Source organism: Carassius carassius, chromosome 2, assembly GCF_963082965.1.
Source record: "Carassius carassius chromosome 2, fCarCar2.1, whole genome shotgun sequence".
Classification (NCBI taxonomy): domain Eukaryota; kingdom Metazoa; phylum Chordata; class Actinopteri; order Cypriniformes; family Cyprinidae; genus Carassius; species Carassius carassius.
Genome location: NC_081756.1, coordinates 41,906,650 through 41,929,098, shown reverse-complemented (window position 1 = coordinate 41,929,098; position 22,449 = coordinate 41,906,650). Strand labels below are relative to the sequence as shown.

Below are 22,449 nucleotides of genomic sequence, written 5' to 3'. Positions count from 1 at the left end.
TCATATCCTACATTTTTTTTAATCTATATATTTTATCAGTATTTTTTCAATGTTTAGTAGATATGATTACATGCACTTATTTTCATAAATCAGAATGAATCTCTAAATATTGCAATCCATTGCATGTCTTCCAAGCAAAACTTGTAATGCATGCTTGCAATGTTCAGAACCAGAGAAAGCCACAGTGATAGTGTCACTGGAGTTACCTTGAGTTGTAATTTTTGCCTTGGTGACACAAAAAAATATATATATTATATTATAATATTATAATACATTATAAGGGTATTCTTGAGGCATTATCATGAATGCATAATGAATTATAAAAAAACACATTTCTCAGTTTCAGGGCAGGTGACCAGCCTCTGCTGCTTCCCACCTCCACACAGCTCTGAACACTGGGCACATATGATGTTAGACACAAAGATGAAGAGAGTATTGTGAAAACCAAGAAACAGACACAAAGAGCTGAGGAGGGAAGAGTGAAAACCAGCCTCTGAATTTGTATTATTTCTATTTTTATTATTATATATATTTTTTCATGATTCATACTTTTTATTTTCTTCAGTGGGCAAACAATACATTCAATTAACAAATAATTAAACATTTTTTAACCCTTTCCCCTACCCAGACAACGTGTAAGGTACAATTATATGTAGATTGCTATCATAGATCCAATAACACAAATAAATGAAATAAACTTAAAATGAAAAGAAAAAGAAAGCACAATAAATTATTTACATTCTTACACTGGTCTCAACTCAAGGACTTTACTCAGAATTCTCAAGAAATACCAAACACAATATCTACCCCACCTTCTCTCGTAAACGTCTATTTTTTCCAAGTAATCTGTACAACATTTTTCCACACGCTGCCACCATCCCCAATTCTGTTACGTATTCTTGGAAAGATGGTGAACCTACTGACCATCATCTCTTTATATCATAATACTTATTTAAATCCACTTGGTCATCTCAACATCAACAGGTAATAAAAGACATACAGTAAAAACTTGAACAAAATGAAAAGCAGCATCCTGACACATATTGAATATAGTTATGAACCTTAAACCAAAATTCCTGTATTTTAGAACAGGACCACAGAGCATGCATCAGATCTTCACTCTCACGTCCCCAACATTCAGCATATTCCTTCAGACCAAGTCTGAAAAGTTTGCTCGTGGTCCAAAAAAAAAAAAAACAATTTCATATTTTGAATTGTTTAAATCTTGACATTACTTTACAATTTTGACAGATTTTAATCTAATGTTTATCACTAAATGTACAATTAAAAAATTCTTACTCCAGACCATTTTAAGTGCAAAATGGAAACTACACCCTACCTTGTCCAATAACCATCTGAAATATACTGAAACCTCAGTTGAAAATGTCCTCTTCCTTAAGTTGTTAGAACTATAGACAAAACATCTTCTGTAGCTCGGCTACTTGTCCTAAAAATCCCACATAATAGATGTCTAAACTGTAAATATCTCCAAAAAATGTATATTTTTTTTAAGGCCAAAGGTTTGGGTTAATTGGTTGGACAATTTCAAAGTGTCAATTGTTATAAACATCCCCAAACTTCAAACTACCCTTCTCTATCCATTCCTTCCAGAGAAAAGTTTAATTTCAGATACACAATTTAAGATTCAACCAAATACTTGAGGCTGTGTTCAAGTAGGTGTTAAACTAAAATGATTTTGCCATTCCCTTTCCAGATTGATTGGAGATTCTGCACTTTTTAGGTAGTTTAATGGACAGGCACTGTATTAGTGGAAGGGGAGGTAAGATAGCTTGTTCAACATTAAACCAAGTTAGGGCCCTCTTGGATGGGAGGGACCAATGAGCCAAATGTCTCAGGCTGAAGGCATAATAATAAAACAAATGTTTGAGAAGCCCCAATTGTCAACTGGCTGTTGCAACTTAGTCATATGCAACCATGGGCATGTATTATTCCAAAGAAATGACTTTGGTTAACTTATCAAACTGTTTAAAATATTGCAGAGGAATCTCTACTGGGATTGACTGAAGTAAATCATTAATTTTCGAAGGCAGTTCATTTTAAAAACATTCACATTACCCCAAAGAGACAAATTTAGTGATGACTATCTCCCTACATTGTTTTAAAAAATGCTGTAGTAATGCTTCTAAATTCACTCTTACTAAATCTTTATGTTTCTGAGGGAAGAGAATACCAAGGTATCTTATACCTTGTTAGGGCCACTGAAAGGGAGCGAGCTTCAGACTTTGACAAGTTAACTTTATAACCGAAAAGCTTAGAAAATTAATTGATAATCTTCAACAAACATAGTAGTGATGTCCGATTCATGAACGAATCGTTCTATTTAACCGGTTCTTCTTAGTAAACCGGTTGAACCAGTTCACCAAATCGAACTGAATCGTTTGATACTGTTCGCGTCTCCAATACACATTAATCCACAAATTACTTAAGCTGTTAACTTTTTTAACATGACTGACACTCCCCCTGAGTCAGAATAAACCAATATCCCGGAGTAATTCATGTACTCAAACAGTACACTGACTGAACTGCTGTGAAGACCGAACTGAAGATGAACACCGAGCCGAGCCAGATGACGAACAAATACGCCCACTGCTGGAGCAGGTCTCGTTCTCGAGTCAAAAACCGGTTGCATCGGTTTTCGGATCACCAGTACACTGAACTGAGGATCATTTCTATCGGACGCGTCCGATTTGAGAACCGATGAGCTGATTCTCGTTCTCGAGTCAAGAACCGGTTGCATCGGTTTTCGGATCACCAGTACACTGAACCGAAAACAGTTTCTTTCGGACGCGTCCGATTTAAGAACCGATGAACTGATGATACTGCACATGCGTGTAATTTTTTAAGTATTTTGTTAAACATCAGAAAGTGTGAAAATAACTATATTTTATTTTCCTTTTTTTTTTTAAGATGAATGTTTCTAATCTGTATATTGTAGATCATTTATAGGCCAAAGGGGTTTTCAGGGAAGTTGGACAATAATTAAGACATACAGTATACAGTACAGATATTTCATAAATCATCCCTTATTCCTATTAAACATAGTCTTTATAGTTAATGATGACACATTCGCAAATTGAGTTTGTAGTAAACAGAACATGAACACGAGTAGAGCAGCTGATGATACTGAACTGCAGCACATGCCGGTTAGAGCGATTCTCGTTCTCGAGTCAAGAACCGGTTGCATCGGTTTTCGGATCATCAGTACACTGAACCGAAAACCATTTCTTTCGGACGCGTCCGATTCGAGAAACGAGGAGCTAGGTTAGGTTTTTAACTGACTAAAGTTATGATTACTGACTTTATATTTGAATGTTTGATAGACGTGACGCCATTACGTCACCTCCAATGACGTCATTACATCGAGCGTAAAAGAACCGCTGAACCGTTTTTTTCAATCGGTTTATTGAATCGTACCGTCCGAAAGAAACGGTTCACGGAAAAGAATCGAACTTCCCATCACTAAAACATAGCACTGACTTTGGAGGATTTGAGACAAACATGTCATTTGCATAAAACATCAATTAACCAGCCTCTCAATTTTTTAATTACTTACCTGCCCCCAAGAGGATGTATACCACTCTAAACAGTTGTGGATGTTGCAGGGAATCCGAACAGGAGGTCTGGGGGAGGTGGCCTGGCAATGAAATGGCCGCAGTAACCTCTGATCTCGTGTGTCATAACACTGAATCTCTCGGACCTTCACTCCTACACCACAATTCTTCGAACACTGCCAAATGATATATCAGGATTAGCAACTTCCATAGTTTTTTATTAATTAAAAATGAATTTGTTTGGCTGCATGTATGCACGCTTACTTTACTCCAGTCTCCAATTTTCCATGCGGAGCAGGGTCGAAGGTAGCAGCGACGTGCTGGCACTGGCCTAGTAGCTAAGTCACAGTCATATTCATCACCAGTGCTGCAGGAGACTGACCTCCAGATGGCACCAAGCCCACAACTTGTTGAGCACTATCATACAAAATCATTTGCAGTATAAAGTACTGTTTACATTCAAATATGTGTGCATAAAGTACTTAAAGTGATTTATCCAAGTAGGACATTTTCCTGGAGAATCTCTCTAACTATTCATATTTTAGAGTTAGGTTGAAATTTTGAGGTTATGAGTTTCAACAACATTCTTATAAACATAACATTTACCATTTTATGAAATCTTGTGTATGTGTGCACACGCATAAACAGTCAGATTTAAGGTCAGATAGTTGTGCCATGTGATCCCTCATATCCATTTTTGTTGCTAGAATAACATGAAACAAATTTCATTACCTAAAAGTTATGTGTGTGTTCAAATATGATGCTTTGGTGTCAGCATAATTCAAAGACTTTTATCATTGGGGCCGACTGCTGTTTCTCAGCCCATGCTGGTTTCATATCTAGTGAATGTGAGGAATGCATAATTAACTACTCACAGCACTCCAGTTGCCTTTTTCCCAGTGTGCAGGGGAGGCTGATGGGGAAATGGAAGGCATGACCAGCGCAGTAGGCATCAGAGGGTTAGAATGCACTGAATCCTCACTGCTAGTGCCCTGAGATGGCTGCTCAGTAAGAGTAGAACGAGTGTGATTCACCCTAGCAGGTCTCAGCATTCGTGCAACAACAATCTTATTGTTGTCAATATCGGTCCAGTGAGGCAAGGGGACCGGAGTTCCCCAAGGCTCTATTCTAGGCCTATTAGTCTTTGTTGGTGCAATGGCTCTAGAATACCAACTTTGAGTCTTTGCTGCAGTTGTAGTGTCCGGAATCTTAGTTGGAGTGAAGAGTGGGGCCTCAAAATCACTTTCCATTTCTGTAGGAGGTAGAGCTATTGTTCCAGCTGTTGAGGTCATGCTACTGTAATGTTTGGATGGGACAGAGGAAGTTGGAGAAGGAACATACTCTTGAGAAATGCTATCTGAGGATGTAGTGGACTTCCTTACAGTAAGCCTTGGTTCACTAGCCTTAGTGTAAATTGCTGGTTCGGTCAAAACTTGATATTTTCCAAAGTCATCACTGGTAGCACTGCTGAGAAGCTCCAACGGGTGAGAAGTTGCACTCAGTGTGACTGTTGGTGAGGCCGTACTCCATTGTAATGGAGTAGTGGGATTATGAACATGTCTGTTCTTATATGTTTCAAACTTAAACACATCATCTAAATGAGGTTTATAATTTTGATTGCCATGGTGTGGTTCACTTTCAGCTTCAGGATCACCTTCACCAAAATCCTCTTCATTCTCATCTTCAGTAATTGGCGTTTTAGTTTTGTCTTTTTGGTTGCCTTTGTAATGGTCATGGTTATTTGAATTTCTGTTCAAATGTATATGTGGTTCAGGAGTTAAAAAGAAGTTTGGAACAATTTCATATGATAATGTCTCCTTGTTCTGAGTGAACACATCTGCAGTTAATGGCGGGTTCCTTGTAACACTGGTGTCCTGACTTAAGCCAATCTCAATGTTCTTCCATGTGCTAAATAACTTGGTTGCTGCAGAGGATGGTTCAGTTGTTGTAATTACAGGGAGGAAATAGTCCTCAGCAAATAGCTCAGTATTATTTTCATCGAGTACATCTTTCTTTTGAAGTTCATGACCTTCAGTACCCTTGTTTGTAATGCTGTCAGAGCGCATAGTGGTGGTACTGTGTTGGTCCGCAATTGTGGATGGCGATGAGGTAGTTATAGGAACATCTGCCTGAAAAATGTCTCCATGATTTATTCCTGAGTTATCAAACATATCATTTTCAGCTTTATCAAGGTCATACGACAGATCCTCATGGAACCTTATAAAATTATAGTCATAATAAAAATCATCAACTTGAAGATTTTTCACAATAGAATTGTCAGTGGATTTTTCAACATGACTATAATGTGTGAAATCATCTTCTATAATGTCATTGCGGTCAGCATTGCCCCTGGGCTGATTTCTAGTAGTACTGAAGTGGGCTATAACTTCTATCTCATTAAAACCTTCTTTGCTGGATGCTCCACTTCCTGACCAGTTGTTGCCAAATGTATCTAAGTTTATGGGGCAGTCCTGAAGATAGCATGGCATAGTTGAATTAGGTTTGGCTTTCGGATCACATTCTACACCAGTATTCCAGCTGCAGGTCACGTCACATGTCTGGAAACCAGCTCCACAGCTCACTGAACACTGTGGAAGAAGCAGTGCATAAGAGCTGTCAAAGTCAGAAAAGTGTCTCACAATGATTTAAAAAATGAGACTGTTTTGTATAGCAATGAGTTATCAAAACAGTTTTGTATATTGTTGTCCCATAAAGCAAAATCGGATGTTTGTCTTATGAGAAAGCAATGAATAATCATTGTGTATATTGTTTGCAGTATTGACAGCATTAGATGAATGTGAAGTTGAATGTTTTCTCTTTTCAAATAGTGTACTATAGTGGTACAATAGCATCTTTGTTGAAAAAAAGATACTTTGGACAAGCTAAAAAATAAATAAATTGTTAAAGCCTTCTTTCCACCGTTAAATTATATTTATGGTTTCATTAAAACATTACATTTGTTTTAATATTAAAAGTATTTAATTCTCTGAAAGACAAAAGCATTAATACAGAAATGTATAAAAATAAATATAACCAATACATTCCCTTAGACATAAGCCAAAATGTTACATAAAGTTGATCTATATATTGGCTTTTTACCATTTAATTTCACCATAAACAAAAGCTAAACTAGCTATAATATGAAAGTAGAATATTCACTTAAAATAAAACTAAAAACATTGTTAGTCAAAATTGACTTACTATAGATAAATACATCTTTAAGTCTTTAATGTTTGTGTTGTGATATGCAAAGAAAAATACAAATAGAATGAAAAAACAGAATAATTTCTGCAGTGTTCTGCACATCAACACTATATTCAAAAAAAAAATTTCTATGGAGGATTCAAACCAGAAACCATGATTTTCGATTAGACTGATAGAAAAATGCACTTATAATAAATCATATTGTCATTTAAAATTTTTCAGTGTACAGTAGCAGGTTATACCATGGTAAAATGATATATACAATGGAACTCAAGGATTATCATATTCATGGCCCATATTAATACTATAGTATGTTTTGTTAGTGCTGCTAAAATGCTAAGGCTGCACAGACAGTATAACCTTTATAAATTATAATCTCAGTAAACCTTTCTTCACAGATCATTCTGTATGCTTTATGAACTATATGAATCATAATCATATATATTCATCACATATTCTCACCTCTGACCAGCTTCCAGTGGTCCAGTCAGCAGGACAGGATACATGTGTGTTGCAACGGACAATTGACTCAGGCTTAGGCAAGTGATAACACTCAGCCGGTTGAAGCGCTCGTTGCTCATCCAGCCCTAGGCTCCGAATACACAGCACTGTTCTCTTACTAAGCCCAGTGTCCCCACAGCTAGATGAGCACTTTTGCCACTCTCCAACCCACCATCTGATGACACAAAACATCACAGGAATATACTGCACATTTATTGCTCTAATGATTGCCTTTAAAAGTCAACTAGTGGACTGCTGCTGAAGGGTGTGTAAAGTATATGACTGTCCAGCAGTAAAACTCACATGGCAGGACATGCCCCCTTATTGCAGTTAGTCTGCTTGTCATCTGGCCTAGTTGATGGATCACAGTATTGTTCCTCAACAATTCCAGATGTTCTCTCCACACAATGCACAACTTGCCTCTGTACACCTAAAAGAAGGAAAACATTTAAGAACAGCTGTTTACAAAAAATGCACTTTTACCAGTGCACACAAGTATGCATTCAACATCTGGCAATCTTCAGGCAATTAAACCGAGAGAGCTGACAACTGTACCACAGCCTGTCCTTCTTCATAAGCAAAAGACATAAAAAATATATATATAAATATGTATAATACACAATAAATGTCAAATAAATAAATGAATGAACTGCATTTAAATTTCCATACAATTTAGTCCAAAGTTTTTCCATTCATTCAATTTCCATGAAAGAAAGAATTATGGCACTAAAGTTTAGTGTTAGCAGCATTTCAGTCTATTTTGACACAAAGATATGTGGAAGAGCAAGTTAAATATTACTAACACTAAACTCTCATTTACCTCAAGATAAGTAATATATCTTCAGATTTTAATTTGCTTGCCATTTAGAGAGTAGCAGTGTATTTAATAATGCAGTTTTCCTTAAGAACACCAGCAAATGATCTTTTTGTGGTTTGTCCTATTCAATGAACTGTGGAAATGAATGTGAGGAGACGACTATGCCGAACATAATAAAATCTCAGCAGTCCTGTACTTCTAAAATGGAGATAGCAGCAAATCTACCTCAATTACATCTTGCTACTGTCCCTTAGGAACTGAATTCATTCCAGGAGGAGGAAGGGTAATCCTTCTTGTGTACTCTCGTCTGCTAAAGTCACGTCCTTGGGCTGATTTTGACCTTTATTTGACAGCTTGAGAATCAGAGTCTCCAACAGAGAGATGAAGGGACCCACAGTCCGGAGGCTTCACAGACTTCACAGGTGTTTGAAGAATGTTATCAGATAAACTCTCAAACAGATGGGATAAAGGGCCCTGGGGCCCAGGTGTCAGTCTGCACTGATTGGTGTGAACCTCAAAAGACATACACGGACATTAGGTGGCTAGTCCCATAGCTAAAGTTTGCAGAACACTGTCGCATGTTTATTTATTTTTTAGATCCTATTGTCACCAGAGTCTATTGTTATTAAAATCCCAAAACCTGCTATGCCCTATTGTCTATTTAGATAAATTTTATGATAAAAAAAAAGATTTTCTTTAGTATTTGAACATAAATACATTGCTCATTTCATAAAAATAAATCAAATATTTGATGTAGTGGGAGACTTTAATTTGAATTTAGGCAGAGCAGGTTTTAATTCTGCTGCTATGATATAGAGTAATTGATTTACCTGCTGTGCCAGACCAATTAAATGATGTCATTGGTTTGAGCACTTCAGTCAAATTAAAGATGAGCAGCGGGAAATTGCATCTAAAAATAATCATACTCGCTAATACTCTTCAACACTTTTGAGACTGGTGCTATGATAGAGGAAATAAGTAAGAATAGGATGAAAATGAAAATCTGTCAATCCTTAACAGACCTGTTGATGGCCAAAAACAATGTAATCAACAAGAATTAATACACTCTTTAAAAAAAAATCATCTAGAAATACATTTTCAAGAGGAGCCACTTGAGTAAATATTTTAAAATAACAGAAGCATTTGCAATGGCTTTAAGAAGCACTATCTGACCCATCAGAGCCCTTATTCAACTTGTTGTGATGTTCATTCCAATATCCAGACTCAGTTTAAACACCCCTTTTCTATTAGGACAAAGTACTGAAATGATTAACAAACAAATGTGTTGTATGTGATTGGTTCAGCTACATAACTACATTTTCTCCAAATAATTTCTACCCACTCTATCACACAGCCAAAAGGAATGATCACACATTTTCAGCCTGTTCTAGTAAATCCCATTCTTATGAACGCATGAAACAAGGATTTAAATGAGACATTTACCTTTTGTATTACCAAAAAAGATCATAGGGCTGCTTCCTGCAGAATCAAATTGCATGCAAATCCTTAAGCCTGTGATGTTCGCAAAAATGTTTAATTTTCTCAGATTAAATGTTTTTGACTGAGATACAAGAAACACAGTATGCAGCAATATTAGAAGTAGTTGTTCTTCTTAGTCATCCTTTCATAAGCAGATAAGGGTCGGATATGAGGATAAATTTTAAGATTAAACAAAAGAACAGCTTGGATTCAATAATTACACTTAGCAGTAATTTCACAGACTATGAAGGACACTGTAAAAACTTTAGAAGTACAGTACACTCAAACATTGAAGACAGTGACAATTACATTTGTAACAGCAGCGCTAACTGGAAAGGATTGGCAGATTAACCCACCCACTGACCAAAGAAACTGTACCCACCTGTGATCCTTCGCTCAGATTAGTCACACTTTAAAAACCAAGATATATTCTCTGAATTCTTGATTAGAGAACAAGTATAAAGTCCCCATTTTTTGCTAAAAAATGCTTAAAGGCCATATTTTGTTCTTTACATATAAGGTCTTTTTTTCAGTGAATTTTATGAGTGAAAACACTGTCAAAAAAATAATAACAGCACATTTTCAGTCACTTTGCCTTTTCTTTTAAAACCAAAATTAAAGTGCTATTTATAGTGTATTCTTCACTGAAAAAAGAAACAACTTTTGAACAATTAATTATTATAACTAAAAAACAAATGGATATAAAGCACCTGGTACGTAATTTTATGTGAAATAACACTGAACAGTTTTCACTGAATAAACTGACAGATTTATACACGTGTTTTCCCTGGGAGTTGAACCCATGACCTTTTGCACAGCTAACGCAATGCTTTACCATCCAGCCACAAGAACACAATTTTTGCATAAATTGCCAAAGAGCCATGGGAACACAATTTATGCAAAAATTGTTATGCATAACAATTTATGTTTATTAAAGCTATTAAAATTATTCAGTCAAAAGCAGAGTGCGCTTTTTCTTTTTTGTTGTTGTTTGAATAACATTAATGAGACAGACAGCTGCAAGTTTATTAGGCTGTTGTCACTTTAAGAATTAATGAACAGATCCGCTATACAGACACACATTAGCCAGATTTCTCTCTACTGTTATGTGCATTTAAGACATAAACGCTTAAGTTAATACTTGCCAAGCTGGTCATTTTGACATATTTGTGTGTATTTGACTGTTTACTGTGTGTGTTCTTTGTTTGTGTTCTGCTTGAGAAGGACCTTGCTGCAGCATACATAACGGGGTGTGTGTGGGTGTGTGGGGGGGTTGGGTTGGGGTTACAGGTGTCACTCAGTCTCATTCCTACTCTGATTGGCTCACTCGTCTTTCACAGACATACCTAATAGGAAATGTGTTTGGAGCCGTCAGTATAATGCACAGATAATACAACATTAGCCTATTGAATTCACAAATGAACCATTCAGTGTTTCGTGTTTTTTTACCAGTTGTTCAAAAAAGAAACAGTTCAAAAGATTATCTTACAAAATGCACATTACCATTGAAGAAGATATTAATTTATTTCAATTAAAATAACAAGGAACAGCAATTTTTCTGAAATGAAGCAGAGGGAAAAGTCTGATTTTATGATTTTATAGAAACCAATAACATCTTCTATAACTTTAATTGTGTCTGGCTATATTATTTAAATGAAAAAGTCACTGATAAATCTTTTCATTTCCTTTCTCATACGATGGTTTGTGAAATGAGATTACTTCATATCACCATTTATTTCATAATTCTTTCTTTTATCTGAAGACCTGACCCTCCTGCTGAGGACGATCAACTGAAACATTTATGTTTAAATGTTGTGGGGCTGTTCGTGAATTATCCTATAGGGACATACAGGCTAAAATACAGGCTAATGTTTTTTTTTTTCCATCTGTGCATTATAATGAAGGCTTTGTGAAACTGCACAGCTTTTCCAATTGAATTTTTAGTTTTTGACACAAGAAAGTAGCAATCGACTGCGTTACAACTTCTTTTCAAGGGTAAAACAATAAAGATGCATTAACTTATTTGCATTGTGGTCATTATTTTAGAAAATCATTTTCATGTCAACAGTTTCAAATAGATTTGAACAACATATGTTCCCTCCTACAATGACTAAAACACATTTCCTATCAAGAGCATTGAGCCAAGCAGAGAAGGCATGGGGCGGAGTGACAGGTGCAGTCCCACCCCAGGTGCAACCCTGTCTCGTTCTGCAGGCTGAAACCAGGTGTACTTGTTCCGCTCTGTCCTGGAGCAGACACAGAAAGCCGCATACTTGTTCACCACCTAATGCGCTTTTAATAACTCTTTTTTTCTTTCAAACACATTCAGGGCTGTAGCTAGGCTATGCGTGGCCCAGGTGCAGGTTGTACCTGTAGGCACTACTTGAACAGACACCACTACTTATCTATAATTATTTCAACACACAACCACAATCAAATCTCTAGAAGCTTGTGAACAGTTTTGTAGTGGCTGCATGGAAGTCCTGCTTATTCATAAGCCAGCAAACTGTGACAATCTCGTTGCACACATAGCATTACCTTTGCGAGTATGACTATTTTATTCAGTGTTAGGATGTGGGATTTATCACTGACATTATTAATAGATTTGCTATTAGGCATCTTATTGTCACCTCCAACCTGCTTCACTTAGAAAAGGTGAAAAAAAAACGTATTTCTCCCAATGATGTTAGTTACTATAGCAATTCTCAATGCAGCAGTTCAAAATGTCGCAATTGTAGGTCCAACAACCAAACCAAACAGTAACTTACATTTACATTTAGCAGATGCTTTTATCCAAAGCGACTTCCAAATGAGGACAATGGAAGCAATCAATATCAACAAATGAGCAATGATATATAAGTGCTATAACAAGTCTCAGTTAGCTTAAACGCAGTACACATAGCAAGGGTTTTTAAATAATATAATAAATAAAAAGAAAACCGATGGAATAGAAAAAGAATAGTGCAAGCTAGTCTTAGAGGTCTTTTTGCTTTTGTTAATTGTATAATTAATGAAAAGAAAACAGACAATACAAAAAGATTAGAAGGCTAGTTGTTTTTTTAAAGAATAGAATTAGAATAGAGATTGCTAGAGTTAGAGGGTCAGATAAAGATGGAAAATGCTGCTCGGATTGAGTTGGGGAGGTCATTCCACCAGGAGGGAACATTTAATTTAAAAGACCGTAAAAGTGACTGTGCTTCTTTGGGATGGCACAATCAAGCGACGTTCAACTGCAGAACGCAAGCTTCTAGAGGGCACATAAGTCTGAAGTAATGAATTTAGGTAAAGGGGTGCAGAGCCAGTGGTAGTTTTGTAGGCAAACATCAATGCCTTGAATTTTATGTGAGGAGCTATTGGTAGCTAGTGCAAATTGATAAACAGAGGTGTGACGTGCATTCTTTGACATAACTTGGCATAGTCCTAAACATAAAACTTGAAACACTCACGAACAGCAGGTACAATTAACAATACCAGACAAGAGACAACAGGAACACGAGGGATATTTATACGGTATCAAACAATAGAGGTCACGTGACCTCAACCCACAAAAGAAAATTCGACACATACAACAAAGAAACCAATGCGAACAAGAATCAAGGACCACGTGGCAGAATCACATGACAGGGTAGGAACCAAGACAAGAAAATAAAAAATAAATTACATGAAAAAAAAAGAGAAACAAATCCCCATAACCAATTTGACTACTTTTATGTAACAATAATAAATAGTACGGGTATTTTGTTTGAATGGAAATCAAAACTGATAACGTTCAAGCTTACCAATACTACAGTGTTTCAACATTTTGTCCCAGGGCCCATTTAAAGGGAGTAAACACAAAAATTTACATTTGCTGTCAATTTACTCACCCTCAGTCTATCCAAGAAGTAGGTGCTTTTCCTCTTCTTCAGTAGAACAGAAAATAAGATTTTTAACTGAAATCGTTGACCTTGATGAGGCTAAAAGTTTAATCACTGTACACAAGATTAATACGCATGGTTCATGATGATATACTGAGGCCTTATGAAGCGAAAAGATTGGTCTGTGCAAGATACTGATTATTATTTACAACTTTATTATCTGTAATCCATAGCCTCAGGCAACAGGGAAATATTATTTTTTTCTGCAAATTGGTTCTTTTCGACAGTTAATTTCACTGAAAAGGTTCAATTCACTTATTCATGTTAATAGCAATGATGTAATGCATACATGTTATATTATTAAAGCATCCAAAACTTATGAGAAATGTGGATGTTTTACATTTCTAAAGCAAATAAAGCTCACATTTTTACATAAACATGAAGAAACCATAACAACTTTAATTTCATTCAATTGCTCGGTCCATGCATACACATATTACAGACCTTGGTTCAATTTAGAACGGTTTCCTCAGTTCAGTTACTGTTGGAGGAGCTGGAGCACTGAATGGGTTGAAAACCAGCATCTGTATTTTGGCTCATTTTGAGTCAGAGTGACTGTCAGGCATGTCCGAAAATGAGTTTTGATGAGTAATTTGTAGATCTGTGCTGCTAGAGACGCAAACTACATGTAGTTCACCAGAAACAACTGTTTCAAAAGAATGATTCTTTTGGGATCCAGACAACACTTCTGACCGTTTGCCTGAGGCTATGGATTACACGTAATAATATTGTAATTAATATTCAGTTTTTTGTACAGCCCGATTTTTTTGCTTCATAAGACCTATATCTTCAGGAGCCACAAGTATTAATATTTGTTAAATCGATATGTTTTTTTTTATTCTCAAAAATATAAAACATAAACGTAACCCAAAAATCTTTACTGTTCTACTGAGGAAAAAAAGTCATTTACATCTTTGATGCCCTGAAGGTGAGTAAATTAACAGCAAATTTACATTTTTGGGTGAACTATCCCTTTAATACTGGGTTTCGGTACCCATAGTGACAATGTTATAATCATTTTCTGCAACAAATTAATTCCACAGAAACTGAAACTATGCAAGAAACAAACTAAAGTTCTGACAAAACCCCTGCTTTCAAATGTGTGTCGTTTCCATACTAAAGTAGTTTACAAAAAACAGTGCTTCAAATCATTAAGCCATGGATATAGAGTATTCACAGTGAAGTTGCTTTTTATTCTTCATTTAGGGTAAAAGGAAGTTTGAAATTCCTGCACAGCAGTATACTGTTAGCGAACATCCCTACACCAACCTATGCTCCTGAGACACTTCAATCCCTATGAAGCAGCTCTCCAGTAATTTTGTTTTTACTCACAGATGTCTGACTTCGACTAAATCAACAGTCGAAAACAAACCAGAGATTTCCACGTCAAAAAGTGCAGAGTCCCAGAGAGCACATCTGTTATGTAATAGTCAAAAAAGGTGTTTTCAGGCTGAACAAACTTTTCTGAAAAGCTCTCTTTGGCAAGCTGTTTTGAATTCTGAAACAAACTTTGTTTTAGCTTGATTTTGTTCAAATAATGTCACACCACTTTGTTTTTCGCTTAAAGTATATTGGGACTGAACTCCATTAAAATTAGTTTTGGCCTGATTTTAAAATTACATCACACAAGTTCATTCTTTGTTTAGGTTGAAGCATATCAGGGCCTTGAAGATGGTTTACATACACAGTATTCATGAAATCTTGATTAGGAAAGGTCTTTTGTCTATTGTCAATAATGTAGCAATGCACGAAAGCCCACTCACACAGAAGCAACTTACAAACCCAGGGAATTTGCATGACCAAACTGAATATGAGAAAACTTTTTTGCTCTCACACCAAGTTCCCTTAAATGCAGATTCTGCACACAAAATTTCACAGAGCAATAGAATACGTGACTGCATTTCTTATTAGATAGTCCAGTTATTCCACCATTATAGAAGTCCTGCTTTAAAGTTCATGTAGCATCAGTTGGTCCAATGTCTGTTAAAGTTCAAGTCCTGTTTCATTCGGAAAAGTCTGTTTGCATTTTTTAAAATATTTTTTTGTGTGAAAGCAATGTCTGCCAGAGAGCTAATTTATAGTCTGTTCAAGCTAGCTATAGAGCTAGACTGAACAAACAGGTCAACTATTTCCTGCACTTGTCACCATTTCTATATTTGTATAATACAAAACTATATAAAAAAGCAATCCCTACAGTAACTTAAAGTAAATTGGCAAATCAGTCAGGATTGGCTCTACTTGAGTATGGGCATAGGTTGAAAGCAGAAGCATGCAATAAGATGACTCCTTACCAGTTCCACATGTGGTACTACACTCAGTCCAAGCCCCATAAATCCATTGGAAATAAGAGACAGCAGTGCCATTGTTGGAGTCAACAAGAGTGTCTCTGCTTATGGTGTACTCATACTTTACTCCTGGATTGGTCTCTTGAAAAAGCAGCTGAGAACATTGAGCGCAGATTAAAGAGAAATTTTGACAAGAACACTTAAACAACATAAAAACATACAAATATCAGACTTAGAATCTAGGGCAATGCCCAAACCAAATGATATCAGGATTCTGTGACACTGTATTGATACAGGTCCAGTTAATTAAGATGCCGTTTCTACAAATAAGCAGATTTAAAAAATTTAAAGAAAAAAAAAAAAGTCGTTCTCTGGGGTTAATTTTCTCGTATAATTTCACCCTTGTACATTACTTTCCCTGTCAAAAGGTATTGGTAATACGTCATAATATTATAAAAAAATCATGAAGTTATTCATTGAGTACAGTACATTTGAAATATACAGTATAGAATATCAGATATAGAAACATTCTAAGAAAACGTTTCAATTACAATATTGTGATACATTGCAGCTTACCTAATTGTGACCGTATGAATATATTATATTGTGAGGCAGTTGCCAGCCAATAATGTAAATTGTTACATATTTTGGAGTTGAGAACAGCAACTATTGTAAAAAGATTTGAATGTGAAATCTGATTGGTGCTACGAAGTAGTACAAGATATTTCCCTAACATATGAACAGTCATATATATATGACTTTTTTTTTTTTTTTTTTTTTTTTTAATGTTTGCACAGCAGAACAGTAAAACCAAAAATGTGCTTTCTTCCACATGGTATTAAAGAATATGGAGAGTGATAAGAGAATATGCCATTTGTCTGAATAAGCCTTTAATGCAATAAATTAAATCATTAAATCCAATAAATCTTCAAACATATTTTGCTTTTTAAACAAGGAATGGAGAAAAAACATCATACATTTATCTTTTGTTACTAAAAAAAAGATCATAAAGTTACTTGCTGCTAAGTAGAACTTCATGCAAATCCTTCGGGTTTAGCCTTTGATTTCACTTTCCCCGTCAGATAAAAGTTTTCTCAGTTCAAATATTTAGGAGGAGATAACAAAATAGAAAAAAAGCTGAATTCTATACATTTAAGGGTATATTTCTTTTTAGATGTCTTTGCAAAACCACAGAAGGCTTTGTTCAGATAAATTTGCAGATTTAAGTATTCATAAAGAATAGGCCTTTTATCCATTATAGTGTTTGAAGCTGTCAATTTTTTCTTAAAATAAGTTGTTTGTATATCTTTCCATGTGAGACGTTAAATTATAATGTTTATCATTTTAAGTCACTATTTAAACTCTAAACCTAATTCAATTCACTCAACTGTGACCTATAGTAGCTTAGCAGAGCACATTAGCAGGTGGCTCCGAAAAGAGACAGGCCACATGCATCACATGCTAGATTCTGCTAATATGAAGTATCTGAGACTTTAGCATGGAACTGAGTACCTGAATCCATACTGGCTCCATGGTTGGTCCGGGGGAAGATAGGTTTTCCAGCTGCCCGGTCCTTTCGTAAGTGAATACTGTTCCTGCTGCTTTATACTCGCCATTCCACTGGATCGTCCAGCCACCATTCAGGAAATATTTTTCAGGGTCATTACTACGTAATGCCAAGTAGTTCCCAGTCTCTGCGACTTCCTCAATACGGATGTCCCGTGCTCCTTCCGGAATTAGACCTATGTCTACATAGCCTGGGAGACAAAAATATACCTTGGTTTATTCAAACAAATAAACTAGAAAGAAAACAAATGTGTAATGTTAGATTTATGCTGCTTTCAGTAAACTATAAACTGAGTCTCATTTTACAAACCGAGCCCTTCACTGTTCTCAAAGGTCTTCCTCACTGTCTCACATGTAGATCCATTTCCATGGCACACTCCACATTGATCCTCAATGGCATCTGAGTCAATCTCATAATCACAGCCTAAGTACTGACATGAAGAGACAGATCATAATGTAATATATCTCATAACTTTCATTCTATTTAAATATATACACATACTATTGCTGCACATGTGCATAAAGAACCACTGATTATGGCACAAGAGGGAGTCCATAATCAATCAAAGATCAAATGAAGCAGAATGATGAAGGGAAAAAAAGGTGAAGTAGTCCTTGGATGCAATGTTTTTTTATAGCAGCATTTTGGAGAAATTCCGATTTGGAGAAAGGTGCTAAATGATAGGACTATTTCACCCGAAAATTAGCTTGACCTACTCACCCTCAGGCCATCCAAGATGTAGAGGAGTTTGTTTTAGAACTGTTTTCACATGTAAACAGTGATTGATATGTGCATTTTTCTCTCCTGATTAAGATGAGGTGACTTTTTCCACAGGAGAAAAAAAGCTACATTTATGGATAGAGTCAAGTCACCTTTATTTATATAGCGCTTTAAACAAAATACATTGCGTCAAAGCAACTGAACAACATTCATTAGGAAAACAGTGTGTCAATAATGAAAAATTACAGTTAAAGGCAATTCATCTTTGAATTCAGTGATGTCATCTCTGTTCAGTTTAAATAGTGTCTGTGCATTCATTTGCAATCAAGTCAACGATATCGCTGTAAATGACGTGACCCCAACTAAGCAAGCCAGAGGACTCGCATTTTAGCAGCAAGCACTACTAGTTTATATCGAACACACAGCTTTTCACTACACAATTGGACTAAAGTTGTGTGGATTATTGTGATATTAATCAACTGTATGGACTCTCATTCTGACTGCACCCACTCACTGATTCACTGCAGAGGATCTTTTGGTGACAAAGTGACGTAATTTTAAATTTCTCCAAATCTATTCAGATAAAGAATCAAATTAATCTATATCTTGGATGGCCAAGATATAGATTGAAAGTGTAAGTAAATTTTCAGCATATTTTCATTTTATATATACTGTATATACAGTCTAATACTGTGAAAAAGTCTTAGACCACCACCAGCTTTTTAGCAAAGTTTTAATGACCATACATTTAAATTTTTCTGTTTCTAATAAGACACAAACTGAAAATTTGAACAAAACCTAAACAAAACAATTCCCTTTCATTGGTCACTTCCGACATCATGTCGAGACCAACAGATTGGAAATCTCACCAGAGAGACCAATCTACATAGTGTGTAACTAAAGGAGCCATTGCTCACTGGCATGTGATATTTACATCTGACTGCCACGCCCTGCAGCGCAGGTATAAACAAGCAGCAGGTGCAATGCATATTCAGCTTTTCACTTCAGAGCCGAGTGGTTCAATTCTCTGCTCTGACCAAGAAGCTGACAGTGTTGCTACAAGAGCCAGTTTTGGCTGCACAGAAGCAGATGGAGGCCATTAGACATCCTGCCCCAGCAGAAAGCTGCTGCATCCACCGATCGCTGGCCACAGTGCCTGCTCTGCCCTCACTCCCATGCAGCAGCAATCTCCAACCAAGCAGCGTTGTGGAGCCAGTCACAGTCAGCTGGCCCCAGGGTCTGTGCGAACACGTTTTTTTATTTTTATTATCATTATTATTTTACTTTCATTTATGTAAAGCACTTTGAATTACCATTGTGTATGAAATGTACTATATAAATAAACTTGCCTTGCTATGCCTTGCATTCCCCTCAGTGGGTCACTGTGCAAAGACAGGGAGGACGAGGAACAGTTCTTGCTAGTTGTGCTCTATTGGACCTGGTTCTCAGAACACATGCTCCGGGCAACAGCCCCTACCTGGTGGATCTGCTTTCTCAGAGATGGGGCACCCTATGCCACCCGCACCCAAACCTCTGGAAACTCCACGTGTGGCCCCTGGATGGGAAGTTGAGGGTTTATGTGACCTACCCCAGGAGGTAGTGGATACCTCCTGGGCATTGGCTCGTGGCACCTTGCTGACACATTTTTGTAGAGCTGTGGGCTGAGTGACACATTCACTAGATTCTATAGCCTTTGAGTTGAGCTGGTATCCTCCTGTGTTCTCACCTCAAATGAGTAGAAGCAACAAGAGGCCTCTGCTTGTTGTCGGATTGCTACATCATAGTGTGCTATTTTTTTGCTCCAGAGAGTTCCCTATTGGGCAAACCCTGTTGAGTTCCTCCACCACCTTCGGCTATATTCTTGAAAACCGGTGATAGGCTTGGTGCCCATATGTACAGACCCTGAGGGGATCCCATATGTGTATTCTTCCACAGTATATCTACTAAGCTCTTGTCTTTCCCTTGGCAGAGCCCGCTCAGCCATCTCTGTAAAGGTGTAGCCTCTTTAAGCTACCCCAGAGACTTATATGGAATAACCCCATAGGGCCTTATTGCATATATATGTAAAACTCACTTAGAAGGAGGATATGGCTTCCGCAGCATTTCTTTTCCACTGGAAAGGGCATGCTTTCCCAGTGTTATCCAAGTGTCACTGAGTGGGATGTGCAGAAATAGCAGTGATTGTCCTTCTCTGCATAAAGCCCTGTCCCACCTTTTGCTAATAGAAAGAGATCGGGAGATTTATGTAGGGTACTGGAAGGGTCAGCATCCCAACGTGATGTCGGAAGTGACCGACTGAAAGAGAGCATTTCGGGTTCCTTGACCAGGGCTATAGACTAACTTTTTGCACTGGTTGTGCACCCGCACAAATGTTAGGTGCACCCAAATTTTCGACTGCATCGCATTTAACACTGCAGTTTTACAAGTGACCTTTTTTTTTTTTCTTTTCGCTGTCCATATAGGCAATATCAACTTGTAGCCTAAATGATTAACTAACAATCTGGTCAACAAAGTTCTTTATTTGAAGCACAATTCTATAAGAAAAGTAACTTACTGAAAAAGTGTTGGCGCTTAATGTGCTTCACTGAGCTGAAATTTAAATGTAAAACATCTCAAGGTAAATGAAATAAAAAGAAAATCTAAATTAAGTGTTTTAAGGGCTTCAAACTGAACATCTCATGAACATCTTATGGACTATCCTCCATTGTGGACACATGGCCCTCGGATGGCCAACTCCTGTAGTTTGGCCTTCTTGATCTTTGGCCTTGGCTTAACCAGCTGGCCACACGCTCTCTAGCATCAAAATCCTGAATGAAGGGATCCTCTACTGTCTGATTTGAACAGCTAAACAGTCCCTAAACAGCAAATATAGATGGTCGCAAGCTCTCATTCTTCCATCTCTCTCAAACTCTCCTTCTCACATACTTTTGACGATTTGACATGTCAAACTTGGTTTTGTCATTCCATAATACTTTTCAAATCATCTTCATTCCAATATTTGTGAGCTTTAAAATATCTTAGCCTTTTCACCCCTCTTCTGAAAAAGTGGTTTCTTTGATGCTACCCTTCCACAAAGACCATTCCTGATCAAGCTTCTTCAGACTGTAGAAGGGTCAATCTGGCATCCCAATGAAGCTGCCAGATGCTGAGCAAGGTCCTTGATGGCTTTCTATCAGTCTCTTAAAGAAGAAACTCATTAGAAACTCAAAGAAATTTATCATTAGATTTTTTAAGTTTCTTGGCCTTCCAGTCCCTTTTCTGTCCTTGAGCTCTCCGGATTCTTCAATTTTCTTGAATACCACATCTTAGGTATCCAGTCTGCCCATCACCATTTTGTTGTGAATGACCATGGAGAGCGTTGCAGATCTTGATGCAGCCAGATCAGAGCAGCATTATCAGAACACCCTGCAGGTGGTTGAGGCAGACCAGAAGCTGAGGCATAACCTAAGGATAAAGATCATTGCATACAAGAGCGCTTGATACATGTACTCTAGGGCACATGGCAGTTGTGGCCTAATGGATAGAGTGTCAGACTTGCAACCTGAAGGTTGATGGTTCAAGTCTCAGTACTGGCAGGAAATGTAAGTGGGGCTAGTGAATGAATTGTGCCCTCTTCCACCCTCATTATCCACAATTCAATACCTTCAGTACCCTCTTCTACCCTCACCACAGTCATTCAAGTCAAAATGGCGTTGGCAGTGGGTAAATAAATAATAATAATAATAATAATAATAAATACACCAGCAAGGCACTGAACCTCCAAATGTTCCTGGGTGCCTCAGCAAAAATGCCTGCCCACTAATCTGGGTGTGTGTTCATGGTGTGTGTGTCTCACTACTTATTACTATGTGTATGCACTTGGATGGTTAAATACGTAAATTGCTAAACAATGAACCGTCATCTGGAGTTCACTGATGCCATAGGGCAGGGTTCCTCAATAGGCGGCCTGTGAGAGAAAAATGTTAATTGCTAATTTCAAATAAAGTGGCATGAAAATTAAAACGCAGCATCAGAAAGTGACATTAACTTACATCGTGTCTACACCGGATAAGAGCGACACGGTACGACGCAACAAGATAGAACAGAACCCAGAGCCGGACAGTAACGGAGTACAGTACTTAAGTACATTTTTGGGGGATCTGCACTTTACTCGAGTATCATTTTTGGGGAGTACTCATGACTTTACTCAAGTACATTTGAGAGGCAAATATTGCACTCTTTACTCCGCTACATTTCTATCCATAACCGTAAGTACCCGTTACTTCTTCGTTCTTTAAAGACGGAGTTTAACTCAATCCAATCTCATCTGCGTCGACATGAAGTCACAAGACAATGTAGTATACATGCCAGACCAGCATGTGGCGCTGTAATTCTGCCACAGAGATAC

General features: G+C 37.1%; 1 protein-coding gene across 1 annotated transcript in view; it reads right to left on the bottom strand.

The window, feature by feature from the left end:
- The window catches only part of LOC132109928 (A disintegrin and metalloproteinase with thrombospondin motifs 7-like), a 72,956-nt gene that overhangs the window by 11,033 nt on the left and 39,474 nt on the right, over window positions 1–22,449 (bottom strand). Inside the window, 9 exon segments of the mRNA XM_059516396.1 lie at window positions 330–395; window positions 3,575–3,748; window positions 3,837–3,989; window positions 4,448–6,160; window positions 7,239–7,452; window positions 7,581–7,707; window positions 15,782–15,929; window positions 17,288–17,532; window positions 17,652–17,772. Of these exon segments, the coding sequence (XP_059372379.1) occupies window positions 330–395; window positions 3,575–3,748; window positions 3,837–3,989; window positions 4,448–6,160; window positions 7,239–7,452; window positions 7,581–7,707; window positions 15,782–15,929; window positions 17,288–17,532; window positions 17,652–17,772 (2,961 nt within the window).